Source organism: Hypanus sabinus, chromosome 14, assembly GCF_030144855.1.
Source record: "Hypanus sabinus isolate sHypSab1 chromosome 14, sHypSab1.hap1, whole genome shotgun sequence".
Classification (NCBI taxonomy): domain Eukaryota; kingdom Metazoa; phylum Chordata; class Chondrichthyes; order Myliobatiformes; family Dasyatidae; genus Hypanus; species Hypanus sabinus.
In genome coordinates this window covers 100778131-100802958 of record NC_082719.1, presented here as the reverse complement: position 1 = coordinate 100802958, position 24828 = coordinate 100778131, and the positions used below count along the sequence as shown (strand labels likewise).

The following is a 24828-nucleotide window of genomic DNA, read 5'->3' as shown; positions in this document are numbered from 1 at the left end:
CCTTGAACACTGAGAATCAGAATCAGAATCAATTTTATTATCTCTGACGTATTTGATGTGAAATTTGTTGCGTGCCATATAAGGGCTGAAGATATGTCTCTACCAGATGAGGTTATAGGGTGCTTCTTCTGTCCTCTGGCCAGCAGGTCCCCCTTGAGCAAGATGTACTTACTTACTGCCTGTTACACTGCTGATGTTAGGGCAGCAATGAAAATTCATCATTGCTGGTTCTGTAACAATTTTTTTTACCAATCTGGCCTCTACCCTTTGACCTGTTTGGCATGAGTGACCCTTCCAAGAATCAAAGCCCAAGGCCCTGATTCCACCCAACATAGTTCTCTGGGCCATTGAGGAATGCAAGCCTCTGAACCCCACAACAAGGTGGTGGTTCTCAAAGAGGTGGGCAAGGTGTAGCACCTTCTTAGCCCCCTGAGCAGGGTCACATGAAGCCATAGGGCTGGGGGTGGATGGTCGTATGAGCAGCTGGTGCATATCACAAGTCCTGGTTATGCTCTGTCACCAGGCAGGCAATCTCTGAAGAGTATTGATAATGGTTGTGGTCACTGCCCAGAAAAATGCAATGGCAAAACACTTTTGTGAAAAAATTTGCCAAGAACAATCATGCTAATGATGATGTTGATGTGTCAGCAATAGAGTGCAAAGAAATAAAATGGATACATATTATAAAATAAACAATTAGTGCAAGAAAAAGAACAATGAGGTAGGTAGTGCCATGGGTTTAACAACCATTCAGAAATCTGATGGCGGAAGGGAAGAAGCTGTAGATGCTTAATACCATACTTCATAAATTCTACTCCTGGGTTCAGGAGTTAAATCCTCTAAGAGAGGTAGCAAAATGGCACAGTTTGTAGAGCTGTTCTTCCACACTTGAGACAAAATGCAAGACATTCAGAAGATGCTGGAAATCTAAAGCAACACACATAAAACGTTAGAGGAACTCAGCAGGTCGGGCAGCATCTACAGAAAGAAATCTCTCAATAGATGCTGCCTGACCTGTTGATTTCCTTCAGTATTTTTGCATGTTGCCAGGGCTTCAGAATCAGAATCAGGTTTATTATAACCAGCATGTGACATCTGTTAACTTAGCAGCAGCAGTTCAATGCAATATCTAGCAGAGAGAAAAAATAATAATAAGTTAAATAAAACATAATAATAATAATAATAATAATAAATAAACAAGTAAATCAATTACTATATTACATAGATTTTAAAAAGTGCAAAATCAGAAATACTGTATATTAAAAAAAGTGAGGTATTGTATAGGAGTCGGATGGTAGAAGGGAAGAAGCTGTTCCTGAATCGCTGAATGTGTGTCTTCAGGCTTCTGTACCTCCTACCTGATAGCACCAGTGAGAAAAGGGCATGCCCTGGGTGCTGGAGGTCTTTAATAATGGACGCTGCCTTTCTGAGACACCGGTTCCTAGAGATGTCCTAATTACTTTGTAGGTTAATGCCCAAGATGGAGCTGACTAGATTTATAACCTTCTGCAGCTTCTTTCAGTCCTGTGCTGTAGCCCCTCCATACCAGACAGTGATGCAGCCTGTCAGAATGCTCTCCACGGTGCAACTATATGTTTTTGAGTGTATTTGTTGACATACCAAATCTCTTCAAACTCCTAATAAAGTATAGCCACGTCTTACCTTCTTTATAACTGTGGTACATCAATATGTTAGGACCAGATTAGATCCTCAGAAATCTTGACACCCAGGAACTTGAAGCTGCTCACTCTCTCCACTTCTGATCCCTCTATGAGGATTGGTATGTGTTCCTTTGTCCTACCCTTCCTGAAGTCCACAATCAACTCTTTCATCTTACTGACATTATGTCAGGTTGTTGCTGCGGTACCATTCCACTAGTTGGCATATCTCACTCCTGTACATCCTCTCGTCACCAGCTGAGATTCTACCAATAACCAGTGTATCATCAGCAAATTTGTAGATGTATTTGAGTTCTTGGGAAAGTACCCGAGTTGTTGGGAAAGTTTGAATAGGTTAGGAATTTATTTCCTGGAGTGTAGGATAATGACGGGAGATCTGATAGGGATATACAAAATTTTGAGAGGTATAGGTAGGGTAAATGCAAGCAGGTTTTCCACTGAGGTAGGTTGAGACCTGAGCTAGAGGTCATGGGTTAAAGGTGAAAGGTGAAATGTTTAAACAGAACTGAAGGGAAACCTTTTTTCACTCAGTGGGTGGAAACAATATGGAATGAACTGTGGTAGTGGTAGAGGTGGGTTTGATTTAGGGTGGATGTGGAGAGATTGTTTCCTGTAGTGGGGGAGTCGGGGACCAGATGGAGCAGCGTCAGAATAGAGGGAGATCCCTTAGGATAGAGGTGAGGAGGAATTTCTTAGGCCAGAGGGTGGTAAATCTATGGAATTTATTGCCCATGGACGTCTGTGGAGGCCAAATAATTAGATATATTTAAAGCAGAGAATGATGGATTCTTCATTTATAGGAGTTTCAAAGGTTATGGGGAGAAGGCACGAGGCTGGGGTTGAGGGGGATAATAATCAGCCATAATGGCATGGTGGAGCAGATTTGAAAAGCTAAGTGGCCTAATTCTGCTCCTATATCTTATGGTTTTATGGATTTTAACATTTAGGAGGTTTAGATAAGTACAGGGATGGGAGGGGTATGGAGGGCTTTGGTCCTGGAGCAGGTCAATGCAACTTGGCAGAGTGACAGTTGGGCATGCATATGATGGGCTGAAGGGCCTTTTTCTGTGCTGTGGTCTAAGTCCTAATGACTCCATCACAAGCAGAATGGATAACTGATAATTTGCTTCTTGAACGTTGTAGGCAGACAGCTTCACAGGAATAGAACTTGTAGGTCTAAAGTTGAGAGTTTCATGCAAAATTTGTACACTGACAACTACCAGCTATGATCTGATATTAATTTTTTTAAAAGCTGGTTAAGACTCTGATTTAAAAGGTCAAAAATGAAAAAAAACTTACTCTGAGCATCAAGAGGCCATGAATTCCGTGAACTGTGATTATGCAAATTTGAATTCCAACATTGAGACTCTGGAGTCTAATATAAATCAGTTCATCTCACCAGTTGCTCTCAGGATTGCTATAATACTGCTGAACCTGTGCAGCTGGCAAAGACCTACAGCAGTGCCATTTACCGAGGCACAGGAAGCTCTCCCATCACCTCCCGATACACGATGCCTTAAGGCCTGTTTCCACACCAGGACTGTTCATTTGAAAACTCAGCTTAAAAGTCTCAAGCTGAAATCCTTTTCTTTCTGTAGATTTTAAAGGTTAATGCGGCTACTCAAAAAGTTCTCTAAATGGCAATGCTATAGAATATGGAACATAAAGCATAGAAATCTGCGGCACATGACAGACCCTTCGACCCACAATGTTGTGCTGACCATGTGACCTACTCTAGAAACTGCTTAGAATTTCTGTACTGCATAGCACAATATTTTTCTAAGCTCCATGAACCTACCCAAGCGGCTGTTAAAAGACCCTATTGTACCACCACCACTGCTTCCACCATCACCGCTGGCAGCCCATTCCATGCACCCACCACTCTCTGTGTGAAAAACCACTCCTGACATCCTCTCTGTACCTACTTCCAAGCACATTAAAACTATGCCCCCTTGTGTTAGCATTTCAGCCCTGGGAACAAAACTCTGGCTATCCACATGATCAATACCCCTCATCATCTTATACACCTCTACCAAATCACCTGTCATCCTCCGTCACTCCAAGGTGAAAAGGCCAAGTACACTCAATCTATTCTCATAAGTTACGCTCTCAAATCCAGGCAACATCCTTGTAAATCTGCTCTGCACTCTCTCTATAGTATCCTTAACCTTCCTGTAGTGAGGAGACCAGAAATGAACACCACACTCTAAGTGGAATCTGACCTAGGTCTTGTATAGCTGTAACATTACAGCTATAGAAGAACTCCATCCCACGGTTGATGAATGCCAACACTCCATACACCTTCTTGACAATAGACAATAGGTGCAGAAGTAGACCATTCGGCCCCTCGAGTCTGCACCGCCATTCTGAGATCTTGGCTGATCATTCACTATCAATACCCAGTCCCTGCCTTGTCCCCATATCCCTTGATTCCCCTATCCATCAGATATCTATCCAGCTCCTTCTTGAAAGCATCCAGAGAATTGGCCTCCACCGTCTTCCGAGGCAGTGCATTCCACACCTCCACACCTCTCTGGGAGAAGAAGCTCTTCCTCAACTCTGTTTTAAATAACTGACCTCTTATTCTCAATCCATGCCCTCTGGTACTGGACTCTCCCAACATCTGGAACATATTTCCTGCCTCAATCCTATCAAATCCTTTAATTATCTTAAACATTTCAATCAGATCGCCTCTCAATCTCCTCAATTCCAGCGTGTACAAGCCCAATCTCTCCAATCTCTCTGCGTAAGACAGCCCTGCCATCCCAGGAATCAACCTAGTGAATCTACGCTGCACTTCCTCAATTGCCAGAATGTCCTTCCTTAAACCTGGAGACCAAAACTGTACACAATATTCCAGGTGTGGTCTCACCAGGGCCCTGTACAAATGCAAAAGGACATCCTTGCTCTTGTACTCAATTCCCCTTGTAACAAAGGCCAACATTCCATTTGCCCTCTTCACTGCCTGTTGCACTTACTCATTCACCTTCATTGACTGGTGAACTAGGACTCCTAGGTCTCTTTGCATTTCTCCCTTACCTAACCATTCAGACAATACTCTGCCCTCTTGTTCCTGCTTCCAAAGTGGATAACTTCACATTTATTCACATTGAATGACATCTGCCAAGTATCTGCCCACTCACCCAGCCTATCCAAGTCTCCCTGTATTCTCCTAACGTCCTCTTCGCATGTCACACTGCCACCCAGTTTAGTATCATCAGCAAACTTGCTGATATAGTTTTCAATACCCTCATCTAAGTCGCTGACATAAATCGTAAAGAGCTGTGGTCCCAATACAGAGCCCTGTGGTACCCCACTAGTCACGTCCAGCCAGTCCGAGAAACACCCATTCACTGCTACCCTTTGCTTTCTATCTGCCAACCAGTTTTCTATCCATGTTGAAACCCTGCCCCCAATGCCATGAGCTCTGATTTTACTCACCAATCTCCTATGTGGCACCTTATCGAATGCCTTCTGAAAATCTAGGTACACAACATCCACTAGCTTACCCTCGTTTAACATCCTTGTTACACCCTCAAAAAACTCCAACAGATTAGTCAAGCATGATTTGCCCTTGGTAAATCCATGCTGGCTCGGCCTAATCCTATTTCTGCCATCAAGATGTGCCACTATTTCATCCTTAATAATGGACTCAAGCATCTTCCCCACGATAGTTCCCCGTTTTCTCCTTCCCTCCCTTCTTGAAAAGTGGGACAACATTAGCCACTCTCCAATCTTCAGGAACTGATCCTGAATCTAAGGAACATTGGAAAATGATTACCAATGCATCCGCAATTTCCTGAGCCACCTCTTTTAGAATCCTCGGATGCAGACCATCTGGACCTGGGGATTTATTAGCCTTCAGTCCTACCAGTCTACTCATCACAGTTTCTTTCCTAATGTCAATCTGTCTCAATTTCTCTGATATCTTATGACCCTGGCCCATCCATACATCTGGGAGATTGCTTGTGTCCTCCCTGGTGAAGACAGATCTAAAGTACGCATTAAATTCTGTTGCCATTTCCCTGTTTCCCATAACAATTTCTCCCAATTCATTCTTCAAGGGGCCAACATTGTTCTTAACTATCTTCTTTCTCTTCACATAGCTAAAAAAGCTTTTGCTATCCCCTTTTATATTCCTGGCTAGACTGAGCTCATACCTGATTTTTTCTCTCCGTATTGCTTTTTTAGTTAAGATCTGCTGTTCCTTAAAACTTTCCCAATCATCTGTATTCCCACTCATCTTAGCCCTGTCATACTTCTTTTTCTTTAATGCTATACAATCTCTGACTTCCTTTGTCAACCACTGTGGCCCCTTCCCCCTCTTTGAATCCTTCCTTCTCATTGGAATGAACTGCTTTTGCATCTTTTGTATTATCCCCAAGAATATCTGCCACTGCTGATCCACTGTCACCCTGCACAGAGGCCTTGAGTGTACTATGGTCACAGACCCCAAGATCTCCCTGATCCTCCAAACTGCCAAGAGTCTTACCATTTATAATCTAAACCAACACCACAACAGACTGAAAACCGCAACAGGCAGGATTTCCCAGTGGCCAACCATGTTAATTCCACTGCCCATTCCCATTCTGACATGTCGGCCCATGGCCTCCTCTACTGCCACAGTGGAGGAACAGCAGCTCATATTCCATCTGCATAGCCTCCCAGCTGATGACATGAATATTGATTTCCACTACTTCTGTTAATTTCTCCCCCCACTCACTTTCTCTTTTTTCCACTTCCCATTCTGCCTCTTCTCTGATGCCTTAATTTCTCCTCTCCTGCCTTTCACCTCCGTCTAGTTTCCCCTGCCCCTTCCATTTCTCCAATGACTCACTCTCCTCTCCTATCAGATTCCTCTTTCTTCAGCCTTTTACTTTTCTCACCTATCACCTCCAGCTTCTTGTTTGATCCCCCATTCCCCATCCACCTACCTTCCCCATCACCTGATCTCACTTTTCACCTTCCCTTCCCCCACCTCTTGTTCTGGCTTCTTCCCCCTTCCTTTCCAGTCCTGATGAAGGGACTGAAAAGTCTCAGCCTGAAAGGTCAGCTCTCCATAGATGCTGCCTGACCTGCTGAGCTTCTCCATCATTTTGTGTGTGTTACTATGGATAATTTCACTGCTGCCATATTTTTCCCTCACTACTATTATCACTCAAATGTCTGTCAATGCACAGTGGAGAGTATCCTAACTGCCTGCATCATTGATAGGTATGGAAACGCCAGTGCCCAGGAACAGAGAGTGGTGGATACAGCCCAGTTTATCACATAGAGTCATAGAGAAGTTCAGTAGAGAAACAGGCCCTTTGGCCCAACTAGTCCATGCCAAAACCATTAAAATACTACCTACTCCAGAACCACAGCCCTCCATATATCCACTATCCAAGTAGGACTTCTCACCGTTCACCCTTAACCCTTGACCTCTGGTTGTAGTCCCACCCAATCTCAGTGGAAAATGCCTACCTGCATTGAACCTATATATACCCCTCGTAATTTTGTACACCTCCACTAAATCTCTTCTCTATCTTCTATGTTCGAAACAATACAGTCCTAAACTATTTGATCTTTCCTTGTAACTCGGGTCCTTCAGATCTGGCATCATCCTTGTGAATTTTCTCTGCACTCTTTCAACCTTGTTTATGTCTTTCCAATGGATAGATGACCAAAACTGCACACAATACTCCAAATTAGGCCTCATCAATGTCTTACACAACTTCAATGTAACATCTCATCTTCTGTACTCAGTACATTGATTTATAAAGGCCATTGTGCCAAAAACATTATTTACAACCCCATCTACCTGTGACACCACTTTCAGCAAATTATGTACCTGGTATTCTCAGATCCCTTTGTTCTACCATACTCTTCAGTGTCCTACCATTCACTGTGCAAAACCTACCTTGGTTTTTCCTACCCAAGTACAAAGCCTCGCACTTGTCTGCATTATATTGCATCTGCTATTTTCAGTCCATTTTTCCAGTTGATGCAGATCCCTCTGCAAGTCATGATAGCCTTCCTCGCTGTCCACTACACCTCCAATCTTGGCATCATCCACAAATTTGCTGATCTAATTAACCACATTATAATCCAGATCATTGCTATAGTTGACAAACAACAAAGGACCCAGCATCGATCCCTGCAGCACACCACTAGTCACAGGCCTCCAGTCAGAGAGGCAACCTTCTACATCCACTCCCTGGCTTCTCCCACAAAGACAATGTCTAATCCAATTTACTACCTCATCCTGAATGCTGAGTGACTGAGTCTTCTTGACCAGCCTCCCATGCAGGACCTTGTCAAATCCCTTGCTGAATTCCATGTAGGCAACATCCGCTACCTTGTCTTCATCCACTTTCATGACCTACCATGCACAAAATCATGCTGACTGTCCTTAGTCAGTCAATGTCTATCCAAATATTTATATATCTGGTCCTTTACAATACCTTCCAGTGACTTTCCAACAACTGATGTCAGATTCTCTGGCCTATAATTTCCTGGTTTCTATTTAGAGCCTTTTCTAAGCTGCAGAACAACATTGGCTACCCTCCAATCCTCTGGTACCTCTCCTTTTACTAAGAATGTTTTAAATATATCTGCTAGGGTCCGGCAATTTCTGCATTTGCTTCCCATTGACCCCGAGGAAACACCTTGTCAGGCCCTGGGGATTTATCCATTCTGATTTGCTTCAGGGTAGCAAACATCTCCTCCTCTGTAATCTATACAGGGTCCATGGAATTGATGTCGCTTTGCCTCACTTCTATAGACTCTGTATCGATCTCTCCTGTAAATACAGATGCAAAGAATGCATTTAAGATCTCCCCTACTTGTTCTGGCTCCACGCATAGATTATCATTCTGGTCTTCCAGGGGACAAATTTTGTCCCTTTCAATCCTTTTATTCTGAACACACCTGTGGAATCCCTCACCTTGTCCTCGAGAGAAACTACTGGTGAGTCAGTATCCTGGCAAAAGCTACACCATGAAGTCAAAAGAACACTTCAGGCAACTCTGCAAAAAGATTGAAAAGCACACAAGTCAGGAGATAGATAGAAGAAAATTTCCAAGTTACTGAATATCCCTTGGAGTACAGTTAAGATAATCATCAAGAAATGGAAAGAACATGGCACAGCTGTAAATCTGCCTGAATCAGGCCATCCTCAAAAAACTAAGTGACCATGCAAGAAAGGGACTTGGGAGGGAAGCCACTAAGAAACTTATGACAGCTCTGGAGGAGTTCAGTGACTGAGATGGGAGAGACTGCGCATACAACAACTGTTGCCTGGGTGCTTCACCAGTTGCAGCTTTATGGGAGAGTGGCAAAGAGAAAGCCACTGTTGAGAAAAAACTCATATGAAATCTCAGCTAGAGTTTGCTAGAAGTCATGTGGGAGACTCTGAAGTCAACTGGAATAAAGTTGTATGGTCTGATGGAACTAAAATTGAGCATTTTGGCCACCAGACTAAACATAAACCGAACACTGCACATCACCAAAAGCACTCCATCCCTACCGTGAAGTATGGTGGTGGCTACATCATGTTTGGGGATGCTTCGCTGCAACAGGCCCTGGAAGGTTTGTGAAGGTAGAGGGTAAAATGAATGCAGCAAGATACAGGAAAATCCTGAAGGAAAACCTGATGCAGTCTACATGAGACTTGAGCAAAGATTTGTTTTCCAGAAAGACAGTGACCCCCATGCATAAAGCCAAAGGTACACAGGAATAGCTTAAAAACAAAGTTAATGTCTTGGAGTGGCCATGTCAGAGTTCAGACCTGAATTCAACTGAGAATTTGTGGCTGGACTTGAAAAGGGTCCCCATGTAATCTTGTAGAGCTTGAGCAGTTTTGTAAAGAAGAATGGGGAAAATTTCAGTGTGCAGATGTGCAAAGCTGATAGAGACCTATCCACACAGACTCAAAGCTGCAATTGCTGTCAAAGGTAGATCTACTAAGTACTGACTTGAAGGGGGTGAATAATTATACCATCAATTATTTTGTGTTCTACAATTAATTTAGATCATTTTGTAGAGATTTGTTTTCACTTTGACACAGAAGAGTCTTTCTCTGTTGATTGATGACAAAAAAAACAAATTAAATCCTGTGATTCAATGTTGTAAAACAATAAAACATGAAAACTTCCAAGGGTAGGTGAATATTTTTGATAGGCACTGTATTTCTTATTCTAATGTATAGCTATTATTACTATGTTCCATGATAATAATAACAATAATAAAAACTATAAATTACAAGAGATTGTAATTACAGGTGAAGTCATGGAAGCAGGTGGTAGATGATCTTACGAGTGGCTGGTGCATGTCACATGCCCTGTTTATTCAATCACTGATGCCAGGCAGACAATCTCTGAAGCACATTGATAACGGCTGGGGTCACCCATCTTGTAAAAACACTGCTCAGAAAAAGGCAATGGCAAGCCAGTTCTGAAGAAACATTTGCCAAGTACAATCATTGTCATGGAAAGACCATGGTCACCCATGTCATACAACATGGCACATAACGAACAAGTGATTGCAACGTACTGCAGCCACAAAACAACAAGTTTTCACCACGTGCTAATGATATTAAACGTGATTCTGATTGTGATTTCTTTATTTTCCTGTGAATGTCTGCAAGAAAATGAATCTCAAAGTAGTAAATGGTAACATGTACATGCTTTGATAAATTTTACTTTGACTTTTCTTTGAGCTAACAGATATTGAATGGCACTATGGTAACTCTATATATAGTAACTTGGAGCACAGATCATTTGAATGGTGAAAGGTAAAATTTAAGAGGAACCTGAGGGGGAATTCTTCACTCAGATGGTGGTATGAGTGTGAAGAGAGATGCCAGCAGTGGTGGAAGCGGGTTCAATTGTAACATTTAAGAGAAGTTTGGATAGGTATGTGGATGACAGAGATACGGAAGGCTGTGGTCTGGGTACAGGTAACTGGGACTAGGCAGAAAACTAGGTCAGCATAGACTAGATAGGCCAATTGGCCTGTTTCTATGCTGTACTGTTCAATGACTCTATGTTTTATGTTTCTACTGCATTGTAAAATAATCACACATGAAACATCTTAAGACACACACAGGCATAAAATCCATTTTTTAAATTATAAAACCTAGTAAATATAGCCTAGTCTGTCACAGGTAAAGCTCTCCCCACCACTGAGCAGATCTACATGGTGTTATCGCAGGAAAACAGTATCTGTCATCAGGCAACCCACCAAGCAGGACATGCTCTCTTCTCGCTGCTGCCATCAGGAAGAAGGTGCTGGGGCCTCAGGACTCACACCACCAGGTTCAGGAACAGTTATTACCCCTCAACCATTAGGTTCTTGAACCAAAGGAATAACATCACTCAGCTTCACTCACCCCATCACTGAACTGTTTCCATAACATATGAATATACTTTTCAGGAGTCTTCATGTCATGTTCTTGATATTTATTGTTCATTTATTATTAATATTATTTTTTTTTAAATTTCTTTTTGTATTTGCACAGGTTGATGTCTTTTGCATACTGGTTGAATGCTCAAGTTGGTGCAGTCTTCCATTTATTTTGTTATGGTTATTATTCCACAGATTGAGTATGCCTGCAAGAAATGAATTTCAGTGTTGTATATGGTGACATATATGTACTTTGAACTTTGTACTAAGCCTGTCTTGAAATGACCATGTATATTGAGTGCAATGGCAACAACAGTTATTGCAATGCTCTCAAAGTGATGCGTCCCAGGTTTAAATCTGCTGCAGTAGGTATCAAGTTTCTGCATTCTCCGCATGACATTGTAGGTGCTTCCGTTTCACCCCATTCTCCAAAGATGTACAGGTTAGTAGGTTTTGAGAGCTGCTCACAAAATGTCACTACGTGGTGCCAGTGCCATTGTGGATCTCAGTTGGTCACATGGGTGTAATTGAGTGGCATGGGCTTGTTGGACTGGTAGGGCCTCGAAACACACTGTATCTTTAAAATTAAAAAAATAGAAGTTATAAAAGACTCTTTCTGTACCAAACAACAATGGTTGAAGAATCTGCCAGCTTGCTTTTGACAATGTTGAAAGATGACTTTATAAATTACATTTGCTAATAAAAGTTTTTCTGCTATCTATGACAGAATCCCAGGTTCCTGACCAGCCAAGTTCTCTTCATGTCAGACCTCTGACAACGAGCATTGTAATGAGCTGGACACCACCATTAAACCCTAACATAGCAGTCCGAGGTTACATCATCGGTTATGGAGTGGGCAGTCCCTACGCTGAGACAGTACAAGTCGACAGCAAACAGCGGTACTTTTCTATTGAAAACCTAGGTAAATGTCATCTGAACCCCGCTTTTATAGATTCAGATTAATTTATTTAAACTTGTACATTGAAATACATCACATTGACATTGAAACATACAGTGAAACACACAGTCAGGGGCAGCACATTAACATAGCGGTAGTATGAGGCAATTAGAGCACCAGTGACCCGGGTTCAATTCAATTTGTAAAGGATTTGTACATCTCCTCATGAGCACCTGGATTTCCCCCGGGTGCTCTAGTTTCCTGCCACATTCCTTAGACATACGGGTTAGTAGATCAGTTTGTCATACGGAATTGTTGCACCAGAAGGGCAATATTGTATTTCTTTTTTAAAAAATTGTTTGAATTAACAACCAACATAATTTAAGGAAGTACTGAGGTCAGTCTGCATGTGTTGCCACACAAGAAAATTAAGAATGTCTTTATAAAAGGAATAAACTGATAATAAAGGAATAAAAATTTAATTGTGATTCAATAATGTTAGCAAGAACTTGCCATATGGAAATATTTTAATAGGCAAAGTTTAACATTATAAATATTAGCCTGATTTATCACATGTACATTGAAATATTGACACATGGTGAAATGAGCTGTTTGTGTCAAAGACCAACATAGTCTGGGGATATTCTGGAGGCAGCCTACATGTGTTGTCATGTTTTTTTAAATGGGAAGAAAATTCAAAAATCTGAAGTACAAAAGGATTTGGGAATCCTCATGCAAGATTCCTTAAAGGTTAACTTGCAGGGTGAGTCAGTGGTGAGGAGGGCAAATTCAATGTTAGCATTCTCTTCGAGAGAACTAGAATGAAAAAGCAAGGATGAAATGCTCAGGTTTTATGAGGAATTGATTGGTCGGCGCAGATCATTGTGAGCAGTTTTGGGAGAGTTGAGAGGACATTCAAGAGAATGACTCCAGGATCAAAAGGGGAACATAAGAGGAATGTGAGAGGAGCTTTTGATGGCTTTGGGACTGTGCTCGCTGGAGTTTAGAAGAATGAGGGGGAATCTCATTGAAAATTACGGAACATTGAAAAGTCTGGATAAGGTAGATATGGAGAGAAAGCTTTCGATAGTGAGGGAGTTGAGGACCTGAACGCCTATTTGAAACAAAGATGAGGAAAATTTTCTATAGCTAGAAGATGGTGCATCTGTGGAATTTATTGGGACAGATGGCTGTGCAGGCCAAGTCATTGGAAAAATGGGCAAAAAGGTGGCAGACAGAATGTTGTGACTTATATGATAATGCACTTTGATAAAAGGAACAATGGTGTGGACTATTTGGAGTATTGTGTACAGTTCTAGTCACCAAATTATAGGAAAGATGTCAACAAAATAGAGGAGATTTACTAGAATGTTACCTGGGTTTCAGCACCTAAGTTACAGAGAAAGGTTGAACAAGTTAGGTCTTTATTCTTTGGAGCATAGAAGGTTGAGGGGGGATTTGATGGAGGTATTTAAAATTATGAGGGGGATAGATTGAGTTGATGTGGATAGGCTTTTTTCCATTGAGTGTAGGGGAGATTCAAACAAGAGGACATGAGTTGAGAGTTAAGCGGCAAAAGTTTAGAGCTAACACGAGGGGAACTTCTTTACTCAGAGAGTGGTAGCTGTGTGGAACGAGCTTCCAGTAGAAGTGGTAGAGGCAGGTTTGATTTTGTCATTTAAAAAAAAATTGGGTAGGTATATGGACAGGGAAGGAATGGAGGGTTATGGGCTGAGTGCAGATCAGTGGGACTAGGTGAGAGTAAGCATTTGGCACGGACTAGAAGGGGTGAGATGGCCTGTTTCCATGCTGTAATGGTTCTATGGTTATTATTTAAATGGAGAGAAGGTTGAAACATCAGAATTGCAGAGGGACTTAGGAGTCCTCGTGCAAGACTCCCAGAAGGTTAATTTACAGTGGTCTCTGGTAAAGAAGGCAAATGCAATGTTGGGAGTTATTTCAAGGGAATAGAATATAAAATCAAGGAGATAATGCTGAGGCTTTATAAGACACAAAACAGGCTGCTCTTGGAGTATTGTCAAGAGTTTTGTGCCCCATATCTCAAAAAGGTTGTGTTGTCATTGGAGAAAGTCCAGAGGAGGATTACAAAGATGATTCCAGGGAATGAAGGAGTTAACATATGAGGAGCATTTGGCAGCTTTGGGCCTGTACTCATTGAAACTTAGAAGAATGCAGGGGGATCTCTTTGAAACCTATCAGATGTTGAATGGACTGATAGAGTAGATGTGGAGAGGATGTTTCCTACGTTATGGCTATCCAGAACTAGAGGGCACAACCTCAAAATTGAGGTAACAGACATTTTAGAATATGGGTAAGGAGGAATTTTTTAGCCCGAGTGTTGTGAATCTGTGGAATGCTCTGGCACAGTCGATGGTGGAGGGCAAGTCAGTGGTTATAATTAAGGCGAATGTTGATAGTTTCCTGATCAGTCAGGGCACCAAAGGATATGGTGAGAAGGCAGGTGTATGAGGTTGAGTGGGATTTGGGATCAGCCGTGATGGAATGGCAGAGCAGACTCAATGGGCTAAATGGCCTAACTCTGCTCCTATGTTTTATGGTCTTAAGGTCTCATTGGGTATAATTAAGGCAGAGGTTGATAGATTCTTGACTAATCTGGGCATCAACGTTTATGGAGAGAAGGCAGGAGAGTGGAAACAATATACTGCATGCATTCAAGTATAAACACTTCAGTCCTGTATTTATCACTCTTTTCGATTTTCCCCGCATGTTGCACTTCAACACATCCCACTAACTAAAATTTTGTCCTTCCTTTGTCTCATTGCACACTGCATCGACTTGTACAGTATACAAGATGCCCCATCACTCTGGTCCCTCCCCAACTGCTCTAGCAAAGCTGCCCACAAGGATGTGGGTCTCCCTCAGGTTCAGGTGTAACTCATCCTCTTTGTAAAGGAATCATGGCAGACTATGTGGTCTTCTTAGATTCAGTCTGGCACCAGGATCCCCCCCAGTTGGGCCATGCCCTGTTCTCTATGGTGCATTTGTTTCTCTCTCAATCTTGACCCTTACCAAATATATTCAATGCTCAGTGGAAATCAAACCACTTGGTTTTGTAACTGTGTTGCACGTAACCACAGAAATAGCAGAGGCTTGTGGACACAGCTTAGCACATTATCAAAACCAGCCTCCTCTCAATGGACTGTGTCTACACCTCTCACTGCCTCAGTGAAACAGGCAGAGTAATCAAAGATCGCACCCACCCCAGAAAATCTTTTTCATTCCTGTTCAAGCACATACCATCATCCTCAAAGACAGCCTCTCTGCCACTGTTATCAGGTTCTTTAACAGACCTCTTCTTCAATAAACTGGTCTCTTGGCTTCAAAATCTATGTCGTTGTGATCTTGCACTTTATCATTTATCTTCACTGTACTTTCTCTGTACAGGTAGCTTCATTCTGCATTGTTGTTCGTTTACTTCATTTACAATACACTGTGTAATGATCTTATCTGTATAAATGGTATGCAACACAATGTATCTCAGTACGTGACAGTAACCAACCAACTGTGCTGCTGAGAAAAGATTATTTTCATGGGATTTATAACTTGGGTAAACATGCCTACCCTTAGGGTTCTTGTTTTTGTGGACTGTCACTTTAAAATGCTGGGAGAATGAGACTGACTTTTGGACACTGTTTGAGCTGCTCTAGAGAGAGAGAGGTGGAGTTATTTGATGGACAATCGATGTTATGGTTTCTCTATAACTTGTTTATTTTTTACATGGACAGTCACAGACAGACAGTTAGAGTCAAGATGGATTCGGTCAATGAAAGACACCAGTGAGTCGGTGGCTGGTTTAAACTTTCAGTAGCCCAAGAGGGGTGAATTGAGATCGATCCAGGGTATTGATAAATGACTCTCACAAGTTCTGCAACTAGAAGAAGTTTTGCAGAGAGAGGAGAGGAGAGGAAGGTTTGAAACAGAAGAAACCTAGTGACAAAGAGATCACTGTTTGAACTCTCCAAGAAGCCCGTGAGAGTGAGTTTGTTTCCGTTCGGATAAGAAAGTGTGTTTGTCACATAGCTAATCTGCAGGAGCAGGTTCTCTGGTGAGGGGAAAATCTTTGTGAATACCACATGTGTGTTTATTCTTTGTCTGGGTGTGGTAGTTCACTGAAGAAAGGCAGCCCTGTGGTAAATCACTGTTGGAGTATGTCTGTGGAACTGGATAAGTGGCTATCACGTTGTGTGTGATTGGGGTAACCTTGTGGAATCTACTGGTGTGTTGACCCTTGCCTGGATGATGGTTCACTTGGAGATGGTCCCCTTTTTGATAAGCTACTGTTGGTGATAATCCATATGTGGATTCTGTTTGAGTATCCTGTGGCCACCACTTTGAGATGTCCCGTAGCTGAATTTGGGTGTGCTACCACCACTTGTGTTGAAAGGATGTTTGTTGAAGATCACTGTCAGTGATACTTCGTGTGTGGAGTGGAACAACTTTGGAGATAAAACCTACTGCTATTGTTATTTTGTATTGCTGTCGTGGAATCTGTGGAATATTGACATGCCTTCTCCCAACATTCGCCTTTGGATTACAAACATCTCGCATTAATTAAACTGTGCATCCAAATTGAACTTTCTTACCACACCATCGTGAGGCTGTGTCACTTACTACCCAAGCTTGAAGCAGTTTGGGGATTTATATATTTACACTTATATATGCATAAAACTGTTAACTCTTGATTTATCTGGTTTAAGTTACTATATGATGTAGTTACTAATAAAATAGTGTTTTGTTAACAGAAAAACTAGACTCCAGGTGTGTTCTATTGCTGCTGATACTTTTACAGGGTTGAATTACGTAAACTTAAATTGGGGGCTCATCCGGGATATGAACAAATTGTTGGAGCCATTTTTAAACTGTTGGGGGCTTAACTGATTGATTAACGGTCGATCTGATTGGGGAAATCCTTTTTGATGTGCTTGAGTAGGAAATCAGCAGCAATGGATGTTGATAAATTTCTAGAAATGCCAACCTCTGAGGCATTAGAGGATGCCAGAAGGTTTGAGTTTTTGAGTATTGTTAAAAAGTTGAAACTTACTAAGGTAAAATCGACAATGAGGAGGTCGCAGCTGCAGAGAAACCATAACATCATCCATCAAGTAACTCCATCTCTCTCTCTCCTCAAAGTGTTCAAAAGTCAGTCTCATTCTGCCGGCATTTTAAAGTGACAGTCCACAGAGAAAATGAACCCTAAGGGTATATAACTGTGTGTGTGTGTGTGAGAGAATGTGACCTTGCTACTTCACCATGTCTCCCACAGCCTGCTGCCCCATAGGTGCTCTCGGAAGGTCGTCCTCACTCTGGTAGCAATTGCCACCTCAACTTACCTGCAAGACCTGAGCTGCAGGATGGCGCGGATTGGAAGGGACATGGGGTGGGGGGTGAATGGAGGGACTTGCAGACCCTCAGTTCCAGACTAGGAGCACCCTTGTGTTCAGTACATCAGCCAAAACAATAGGAGGTCCTGACTGACTTAGACTGGCTTCCAAAGGCTGGGGGTGGGAGGCTCTTGGGAAGCTTCCTTTGGGATAACCAGCAGGGAGGGAAGGTTGAAAGGGAATCCCTAGGAGCAGGGATGAGGGTGGCTATCCAGGTCCAAGCTCACAAATACAGGGGTTGAAAGTATTCAACCCTTGCCACAAGCCCCTGCTACTTGGGGAAGATGCCACTGGGGCCCATGTACCCTCCCTGGGTGTGCCAGCCCTAGGAACTCAGATCCCTCCAGAAGAATAGTGGAGTGCGGCTTCGGGTGGGTCCACATTGGGAAGGGGGAGTCACATAAAGGGCCAATCGAGACCCGTGACTGCCTTCCCCAAGGCCCAACCCACCCACAACACATGCATCTGAGTTGGGTGGAGTCCAAGAGGGTAGTTTCCCCAGAGGAGTTCAGGAGACCAGGATCTTGGGGCTGGTTTGATGCCACCAGAGAACAAGATGTGTGCCCCTGGTGAAGGACGCACCAACATCTGGAAGAATCGGCCTGATTCTGGTACCAGCGGGCAGACTCCTCAGAGCCTGCTGGTGCCAGACAAGGATCCTTCCTCTGTTCTGAGAGATCTTGGTACTAGTGTGTACCGAGGTTTACCCGACAAGGAGGCCCGGGAGGACAGTGACTGTTTGCCGAGTGGCCTTAAACTGCCCCTCCCACTCTACACCACTGGGTGGAACAATTAAGGGATCCTCGGAAACTCTGTTTGCCTCAGTGCCAGGGTGGAGCCCCAGCCTCCATTGCCGGAATTGACCTCATGGACTGGGCCCTCTCCAGTGCCAGCGTGGTAATGTCAAACAATGCTGAGCTGAGCCTGGTGTTTTAGCAGGGTTGGTTCCTGAAGCTGATGCAGGGATATGGAGACGGGACATGAAGGTCGCTCCTGGAGGAAGATTTCACCAAGAAACATTCAGACCAAACAATTTCAGGCAGAACTGGTCGGGTCAAAGAACACCCACCGACACACAGAAAAAGGCAACTTTTTAAAATTAGAAATAAAACAACGTAAGAACAAAATTAGAGGTGGAAGTGTGAACCCTCAGACCCCAGGTTAGAAAAGGTCGTGCCGTGAGAGAGATAGTTTCCCACCTGAGTCAGACCCAAGCGATTATGTTCAGTTAACCTGTAGAGGGGAATGGTAGCAATTGTCAAGTTTAACACTGAGAGATGGATGGGATACAGAGGGACTGGCATGGGAATCATTGGTTCAATTGCAATCGGGAGCTTATATTGTCTTGAGCTTATATTATGGACTGACCTTTCATTGGCTCACACAGTTTCCCTGCACTCACCCCGAAGCCATGGTTTTCAGCAATCTTGTCTTTATCGAAGAAGAAAGAGTAAGTTCACCAGCTTACAACCAGACAATGACTGGACCAATTACACTTTGATTTACGCAGCATGAGAAACTGTCCACTCCTTTACTACCCTGTCTACCTGTGTCACCACTATCAGGGAACTTTCTCCTTGTACTCCTCAGTCTCTCGGTTCTACAACACTCCCTGGGCTCCCTCATTCATTTTGCTCTGGTTCACATTCCCAGAATCTATCACGTAGTAGTCATCCAGTGACGTTCCACCTGCCATTCCTTGGCCCACTTTCCCAGTTGGCCTCCATCCATTGTAACTTTAGACAATCCTCACTTCCACCACACACCAATTTTGGTATAATCCACAATTCACGAATTGTTTGACTTACATTTTCCTCGAAGTTGTTAACACATGTGACAAACGACAGATTTCTACAAGACAACAAGATCATTTACACTTCTAGGTTCAGACTGAGGGGAAAAAGTTGCCCTAGAATTAAAGGTTACTATCTTTTCTCTTACTATCTTTTCTTTCAGTTAGTCCTGATGAAGGGTCTCAGCCCAAAACGTCAACATCACTTCTCCCTATAGATGCTGCCTGGCCTGCTGTGTTCCACCAGCATTTTGTGTGTGTTGCTTGAATTTCCAGCATCTGCAGATTTCCTCGTGTTTGCGCTAGAATTAAAGGTGGTGGGTTTCCCAGACTGCAAGTGAACATTGGTTCACATCTTCAGACAGGCCCAAGGGGTTCAAGCTGACATCACTGAAGGGCCTTTGTTAACATAACCTTGGGATCTGCTCCCTAACAAAGGCTCAGAATCAACAAAGACAGTGGGCCCCACATAGTAATTACCCATGTTTACCCAGAGTTTACCTCCAAAATCCAACAACTAATTTATTATCTCTCCCAAAGATAATCAGTCTAATCATTGCCCACTGAAGGAATGGAAGGAATCAGAACTTTGTATCACTGTTGCTGGAGTTTCCTCTTTCTCAGGGAGATTCTCCATTTTGTGCAGTTCCTTCTTTTACTTTCAGACAACGCTACCTATTCTTCATGTCGGTCTGTTCTCAGAGGATTGATGTGGAAGATTTAGTTCAGGAAAGTCGATCATGTCTGGGAAGTCCCACCAAGGACCAGGTTCCTGAATCTCAGGAAGAGGCCTTTCGTCCCATTGTGGTGCTGCTACAATGAATTCTCCACAGATCCTCCATGTTCTTCTCTGTCCTCTTTCTCTCCATCTCTAACTCAAGTCTCTCAGCACCTTCAGCCAGTCGAAAGAATGTGTTCTCCTCCACATCCGTTTCACGGTTTTCTGATGTGGAAGGTGCAGTTTGGGAAAAGTATTTGAGGCCGCAATGAAATCCCATGGAGGAACGAATTCCAGAATTCAAGATAAAACCTTTAGGCTTATTATGGTGCAGCTACATTGTAAGTTTGAATCCACCAGATCCTGACTTGATCAGTGGCACTTCGTTGGGAACAATGGTGAGATATCAATCCAAAAACCAGATTTGTCAAATAGAGACGAGGAAAATTTCAACATCACTGTCTGAAGATCAGCAAAATCTGATGCCGTGTCTACACCAGTCTCCTGATCAGCAAACCATCCTTCAGGCACGCTGAGGGTGGTTGTTCTGCCTCTGGTCTCCAGGGGACCAGAGTTTAAATCCAGTCATTATGCTGAATCTCATTGTGACTGTCCCACTGATGTCATAGTGGCCTTGTGATGTCAGGGTTTGCCTCTCCCCGAGTGGCTGCACCTCAACATCTCTGTATTAGTAAACCCTTGGTCATTGGCTGGGCTACAATGATGTAATGTGGGTGAAAGGAACAACTGGTTTCCATGGTGACCCTGGGTCTGTGACTTCAGGAATGGATGAGGTGGGATTGTTCATTTTCCTTGTCCTTTGTCTGGGTAAATGAAAATTCAGTGTTAAAATGCTGCATGGGAACAGGGAAACAGCTGAGACAGGACAAAATATTTTGAATTATTCTTCCTACTTGCACCTTAACTGAAAGAATTGGGAAATAAAATGGAATATTGAAGGGAGAAATATAAATGAATCATGAAAATGACATTTGCAAGGTCTTCATGTGAACAAAGTCCCACTCCCCATTGTCCCTTGGAAAACACACTGATGTTATTGATGACTTCTGTAAACACAATCCCACTCCCTGCTGACTCCTTGAATACATGCTAATGCTTGGGACCCCTTGTGAGCACAGCCACACTTTCTGGAAGCTTCCACACCTGGAATCCTGCATCAAACACTCCCACTTCTCACAAATGTCATGCAATTCCCAAAGGTCACTTGCAAACTTTGTCCTTTCCAAGTGCACTGTCCATAAATAGTGTCCCAGTCATCAGTGTCACATTCCTGGTGAGTCCTTGGTTTACTGCCACTCTAGGGCAGGGGTTCCCAAACTTTTTTTTATGCCATGGGCCCCTACCGTTATCTGAGGGGGACTGTGGACCCCAAGTTGTGAACCCTTGCTCTATGGTGAAGGTAACATATGAATTTGTCTCCATTATTCTGCTCAGGCATTTACCTACAGACCTTAAATAGATAACAAAGTTCTGTAGGACAGTAACGAGTTTATACATTCTCTGCATGATCACTTTTTTTTGAAGACAGAGTAGGAGACAGAAAACCCAGTTGCAAGTGTGCTTGCTTGTGCAGGCAACATCACTGCCTAATTCAAGAAAGAAAGAAAGATCACCTTTATTTGTCACATGCTCAGTATATTGAAACACTGAAGTATACAGTAAGATGTATTCTTTCACATCAATGACCAACACAGTATGAGGATTGAGCTTGGGGCAGCCAGCAAATGTCACCACTCTTCTAGCGGCGACATAGCATGTCCCAAATTCATTACTGTACACCTAACAGTAGAACACCCAGAGGAGAGCCACGCGATCACGGGGAGAATATACAAACTCCTTACGGTCGCGTGGGAATCAAACCCCAAATAGTGATCGTTGGCAGTTTTCATCAATTATACTATACGTACAGCCCCTCATTGTAATGGATGATCACGTGACTGAGATTCTTATGGTCTCCAGGCACTCATAGTAATAATAATAATAATAATAATAATAATAATAATAATAATAATTGAATTACAGACCACCATGTACACCTAACAGTCGAACACCCAGTGGCTTCAGCAAAAAAGGCTGGAACAAATGAAGGGATATTTCTTAAAAAATTCAAAAGGATGCAATTTACCAATAGATGTGAATTCATTATGGGGTTTAGAAAATAAATTGTTCTAAAGCTGCAAAATGGATCAAAGCAAGCTCATATTTTATACTCGTAAAATAATCTGAGGTTTTTGGTGAAAGCTGGCAGTAGTGGGTACTAAGTGATCTAATTGTACATAAATTTATATTGTCTTGATGCTTCATGTTGAATATTGGAACAGTTTATATTCTGTAGATATAAAATGTTTCAATATTAAATATAAATATATAAATTCTCTCACACACACACACACACACACACACACACACACACACACACACACACACACACACACACACACACACACTCCCAATATATATGTATATACTTATGCACAGTACTGTATTTGTCAATGTGGATCGGAGAGAGAGTTTGTAAATCTAGCGGGAGCAAAGGATGTTGGGAATGTAGAGGATGGAGTGCTGTGGGAGGGGTGTGAGACAGGGGACAAAGAAGGAGTGTCAGGGACGGGGAGTGCTGTGGATGTAGACATACCCAGCCCTGAGACAGTAGGCAAGGTTATTTGATTCTAAACAATTGGTCTATTGATCATTACAGAAGGTCTCTCTGGTGCCTCCCATTCCCTCCCCTTTGCCCCCCCCCCTCTTTCCCAATAATGATTTCCCACTCCCTACCCCCTTCCTACTCTCAGTCCACAAAAGAGACCTATATCAGAATCAGGTTTATCATCACTCACATATGTCATGATATTTGCTTTTCATGACAGTTGTACAGTTCAATACATAAAATTATTACAGTACTGTGCAAGAATCTTAGGCAACTTAGCTATGTATGTGCCTAAGACTTTTGTAAAGTATTAAAGCTGAAATATTAAAGGTGGCATTTTGCATTATCAGACCACCAACCTATTTTGAGTCCACCATTTGGTATTCGATATTGTTAAGTGTTTCACACCCCTTGACACCAGCTCTTTGTCATTTCCTGTCAGTCACCTTGCACACAGACACTCCTGAGCCTAACATCACTCTATGCACATACAATCCATCAATGTATATAAGCTATCTTATGTATCTATAGTCATTGTGTTTTTTATTATTATTGTGTTCTCTGTGCTTTTTTGATCTACGTCGGATTCAGAGTAACATTTATTTTATTCCCTTTACCCTTGTTTGCTAGAAATGACATTAATCAATCTTGAATCTTGATATATTACCTGTGTGTTAATTAATTTCACATATATTTAAAATATAAAATATATTATTAATTAATTTAATATGTATTGAAATATAATATTTATGATAAATTTACAGATTAAACTTTGGTATAAATCTCTTTAAAATTCATAATTAACTAGATTGCACTATTTAGCCTGGCAGCTTAGTGTCTCACTATGAAGAAGAATAAGAAAAGCTGAAGCTAATCATGTGCTTTCCTTCGCAGAGCCGAGTTCCCACTACGTCATTTCTTTGAAGGCCTTTAACAATGTGGGACAGGGAGTCCCTCTGTATGAAAGTGCCACTACCCGGGCATTGTCAGGTAGGTTCTATTTGGACAGATAAAGGAGACATCATCTATAAGCTGATGACACACATACAGGTATACAGGCCTTGTTATGTGGAGTAGTAGTAGTAGTAGTTTATCGATTTTATTTCGAGATACAGCCCGGAACTGGCCCTTCCGGCCCAATGAGACATGCTGCCCTGCAACCTACCAATTAACACTAGCCTAACCACAGAACAGTTTCCCATCACCAATTAACCTACTAACTGTAACATCTTTGGACTGTGGGAGGAAACTGGAGGAAACACATATGGTCAGACGAGGAGAACATTCTTACAGACGGTGTTGGAAATGAACTCTGAACTCCAGAACAGTCTGAGCTGTAATAGCTTCACATTAACTGCTATGCTACCATGGCACCCCCTCAATCACTCAAGTCGAGTATGATGTTCTCCCTAAGAGGTTGTCTATTGGTGGGAGCTTAGCTGGCTGTAGCAACTGATCTGGGATCTGCATATTCTGATGCATTGTGGGCAATATTAATTGGTGGCAATGTAGAGTACCTAGTATATAGTAAGAATATTCTTCGATGGGAACTAGTCATGGAAGTTTGTCTTGAGATGGAGTGCATTTCATCAACTACAAGTGAATTTGGAAATGTTCTGTGATCAGTTATTTGATACATGTACTTAACATGCTGCTTGATAAATGTTTTGAGAGTATCTGCCTCGATCGTCTCCTCAGGCAATACACTTCCGTCTCCAACCACCCTCTGTCTGAATGGTTCAGTACATGTGTGTACTGAGAAATTACAGTAAACAACCTTGAATCTGGAATCTTGAAAAATTCCATCTCCTAGCTTGTCTTCCTTCATTCCCCCACATTCTTATTCTGGCTTCTTCATTCCTTTCCTGTCCTGGTGAAGTGTCTTGGCCTGAAATATCAACTGTCTATACATTTCCATGGATGCTGCCTGGTGTGCTGAGTTCCTCCAGCATTTTGTATGTAATGCTTTGAAGAATTCCTTCTCAGAATCCCTCCAATTACCCGATCTTTCACTTAAAACTATGAGGGGTGATTGATATGTTCATGGCCTAAGGTAGAAGGAATCAATTTTAGAAAACCTAGCACATTTATTTTTTGAACATAGTCCCCTCCTACATTTACACACTTAGTCCAGCGGTCGCAGAGCATACGGATCTTGGACCTCCAGAAAGTGTCCAGGGCATACATAATTGATAAGTTTGTGGCCTAAGGTAGAAGCAGATGATTTATACGGCTCTCGTTACATGCACATGTAGGTCAACTC

The 24828-nt window shown here is 42.4% G+C and overlaps 1 protein-coding gene across 1 annotated transcript in view; it reads left to right on the top strand.

Moving 5' to 3' along the window:
• The window catches only part of dcc (DCC netrin 1 receptor), an 897707-nt gene that overhangs the window by 726457 nt on the left and 146422 nt on the right, over positions 1 to 24828 (top strand). The window contains exons 15-16 of the mRNA XM_059988663.1: positions 11794 to 11988; positions 23460 to 23555. Coding sequence (XP_059844646.1) covers positions 11794 to 11988; positions 23460 to 23555 — 291 coding nt within the window. The remainder of the gene's footprint in view (positions 1 to 11793; positions 11989 to 23459; positions 23556 to 24828) is intronic.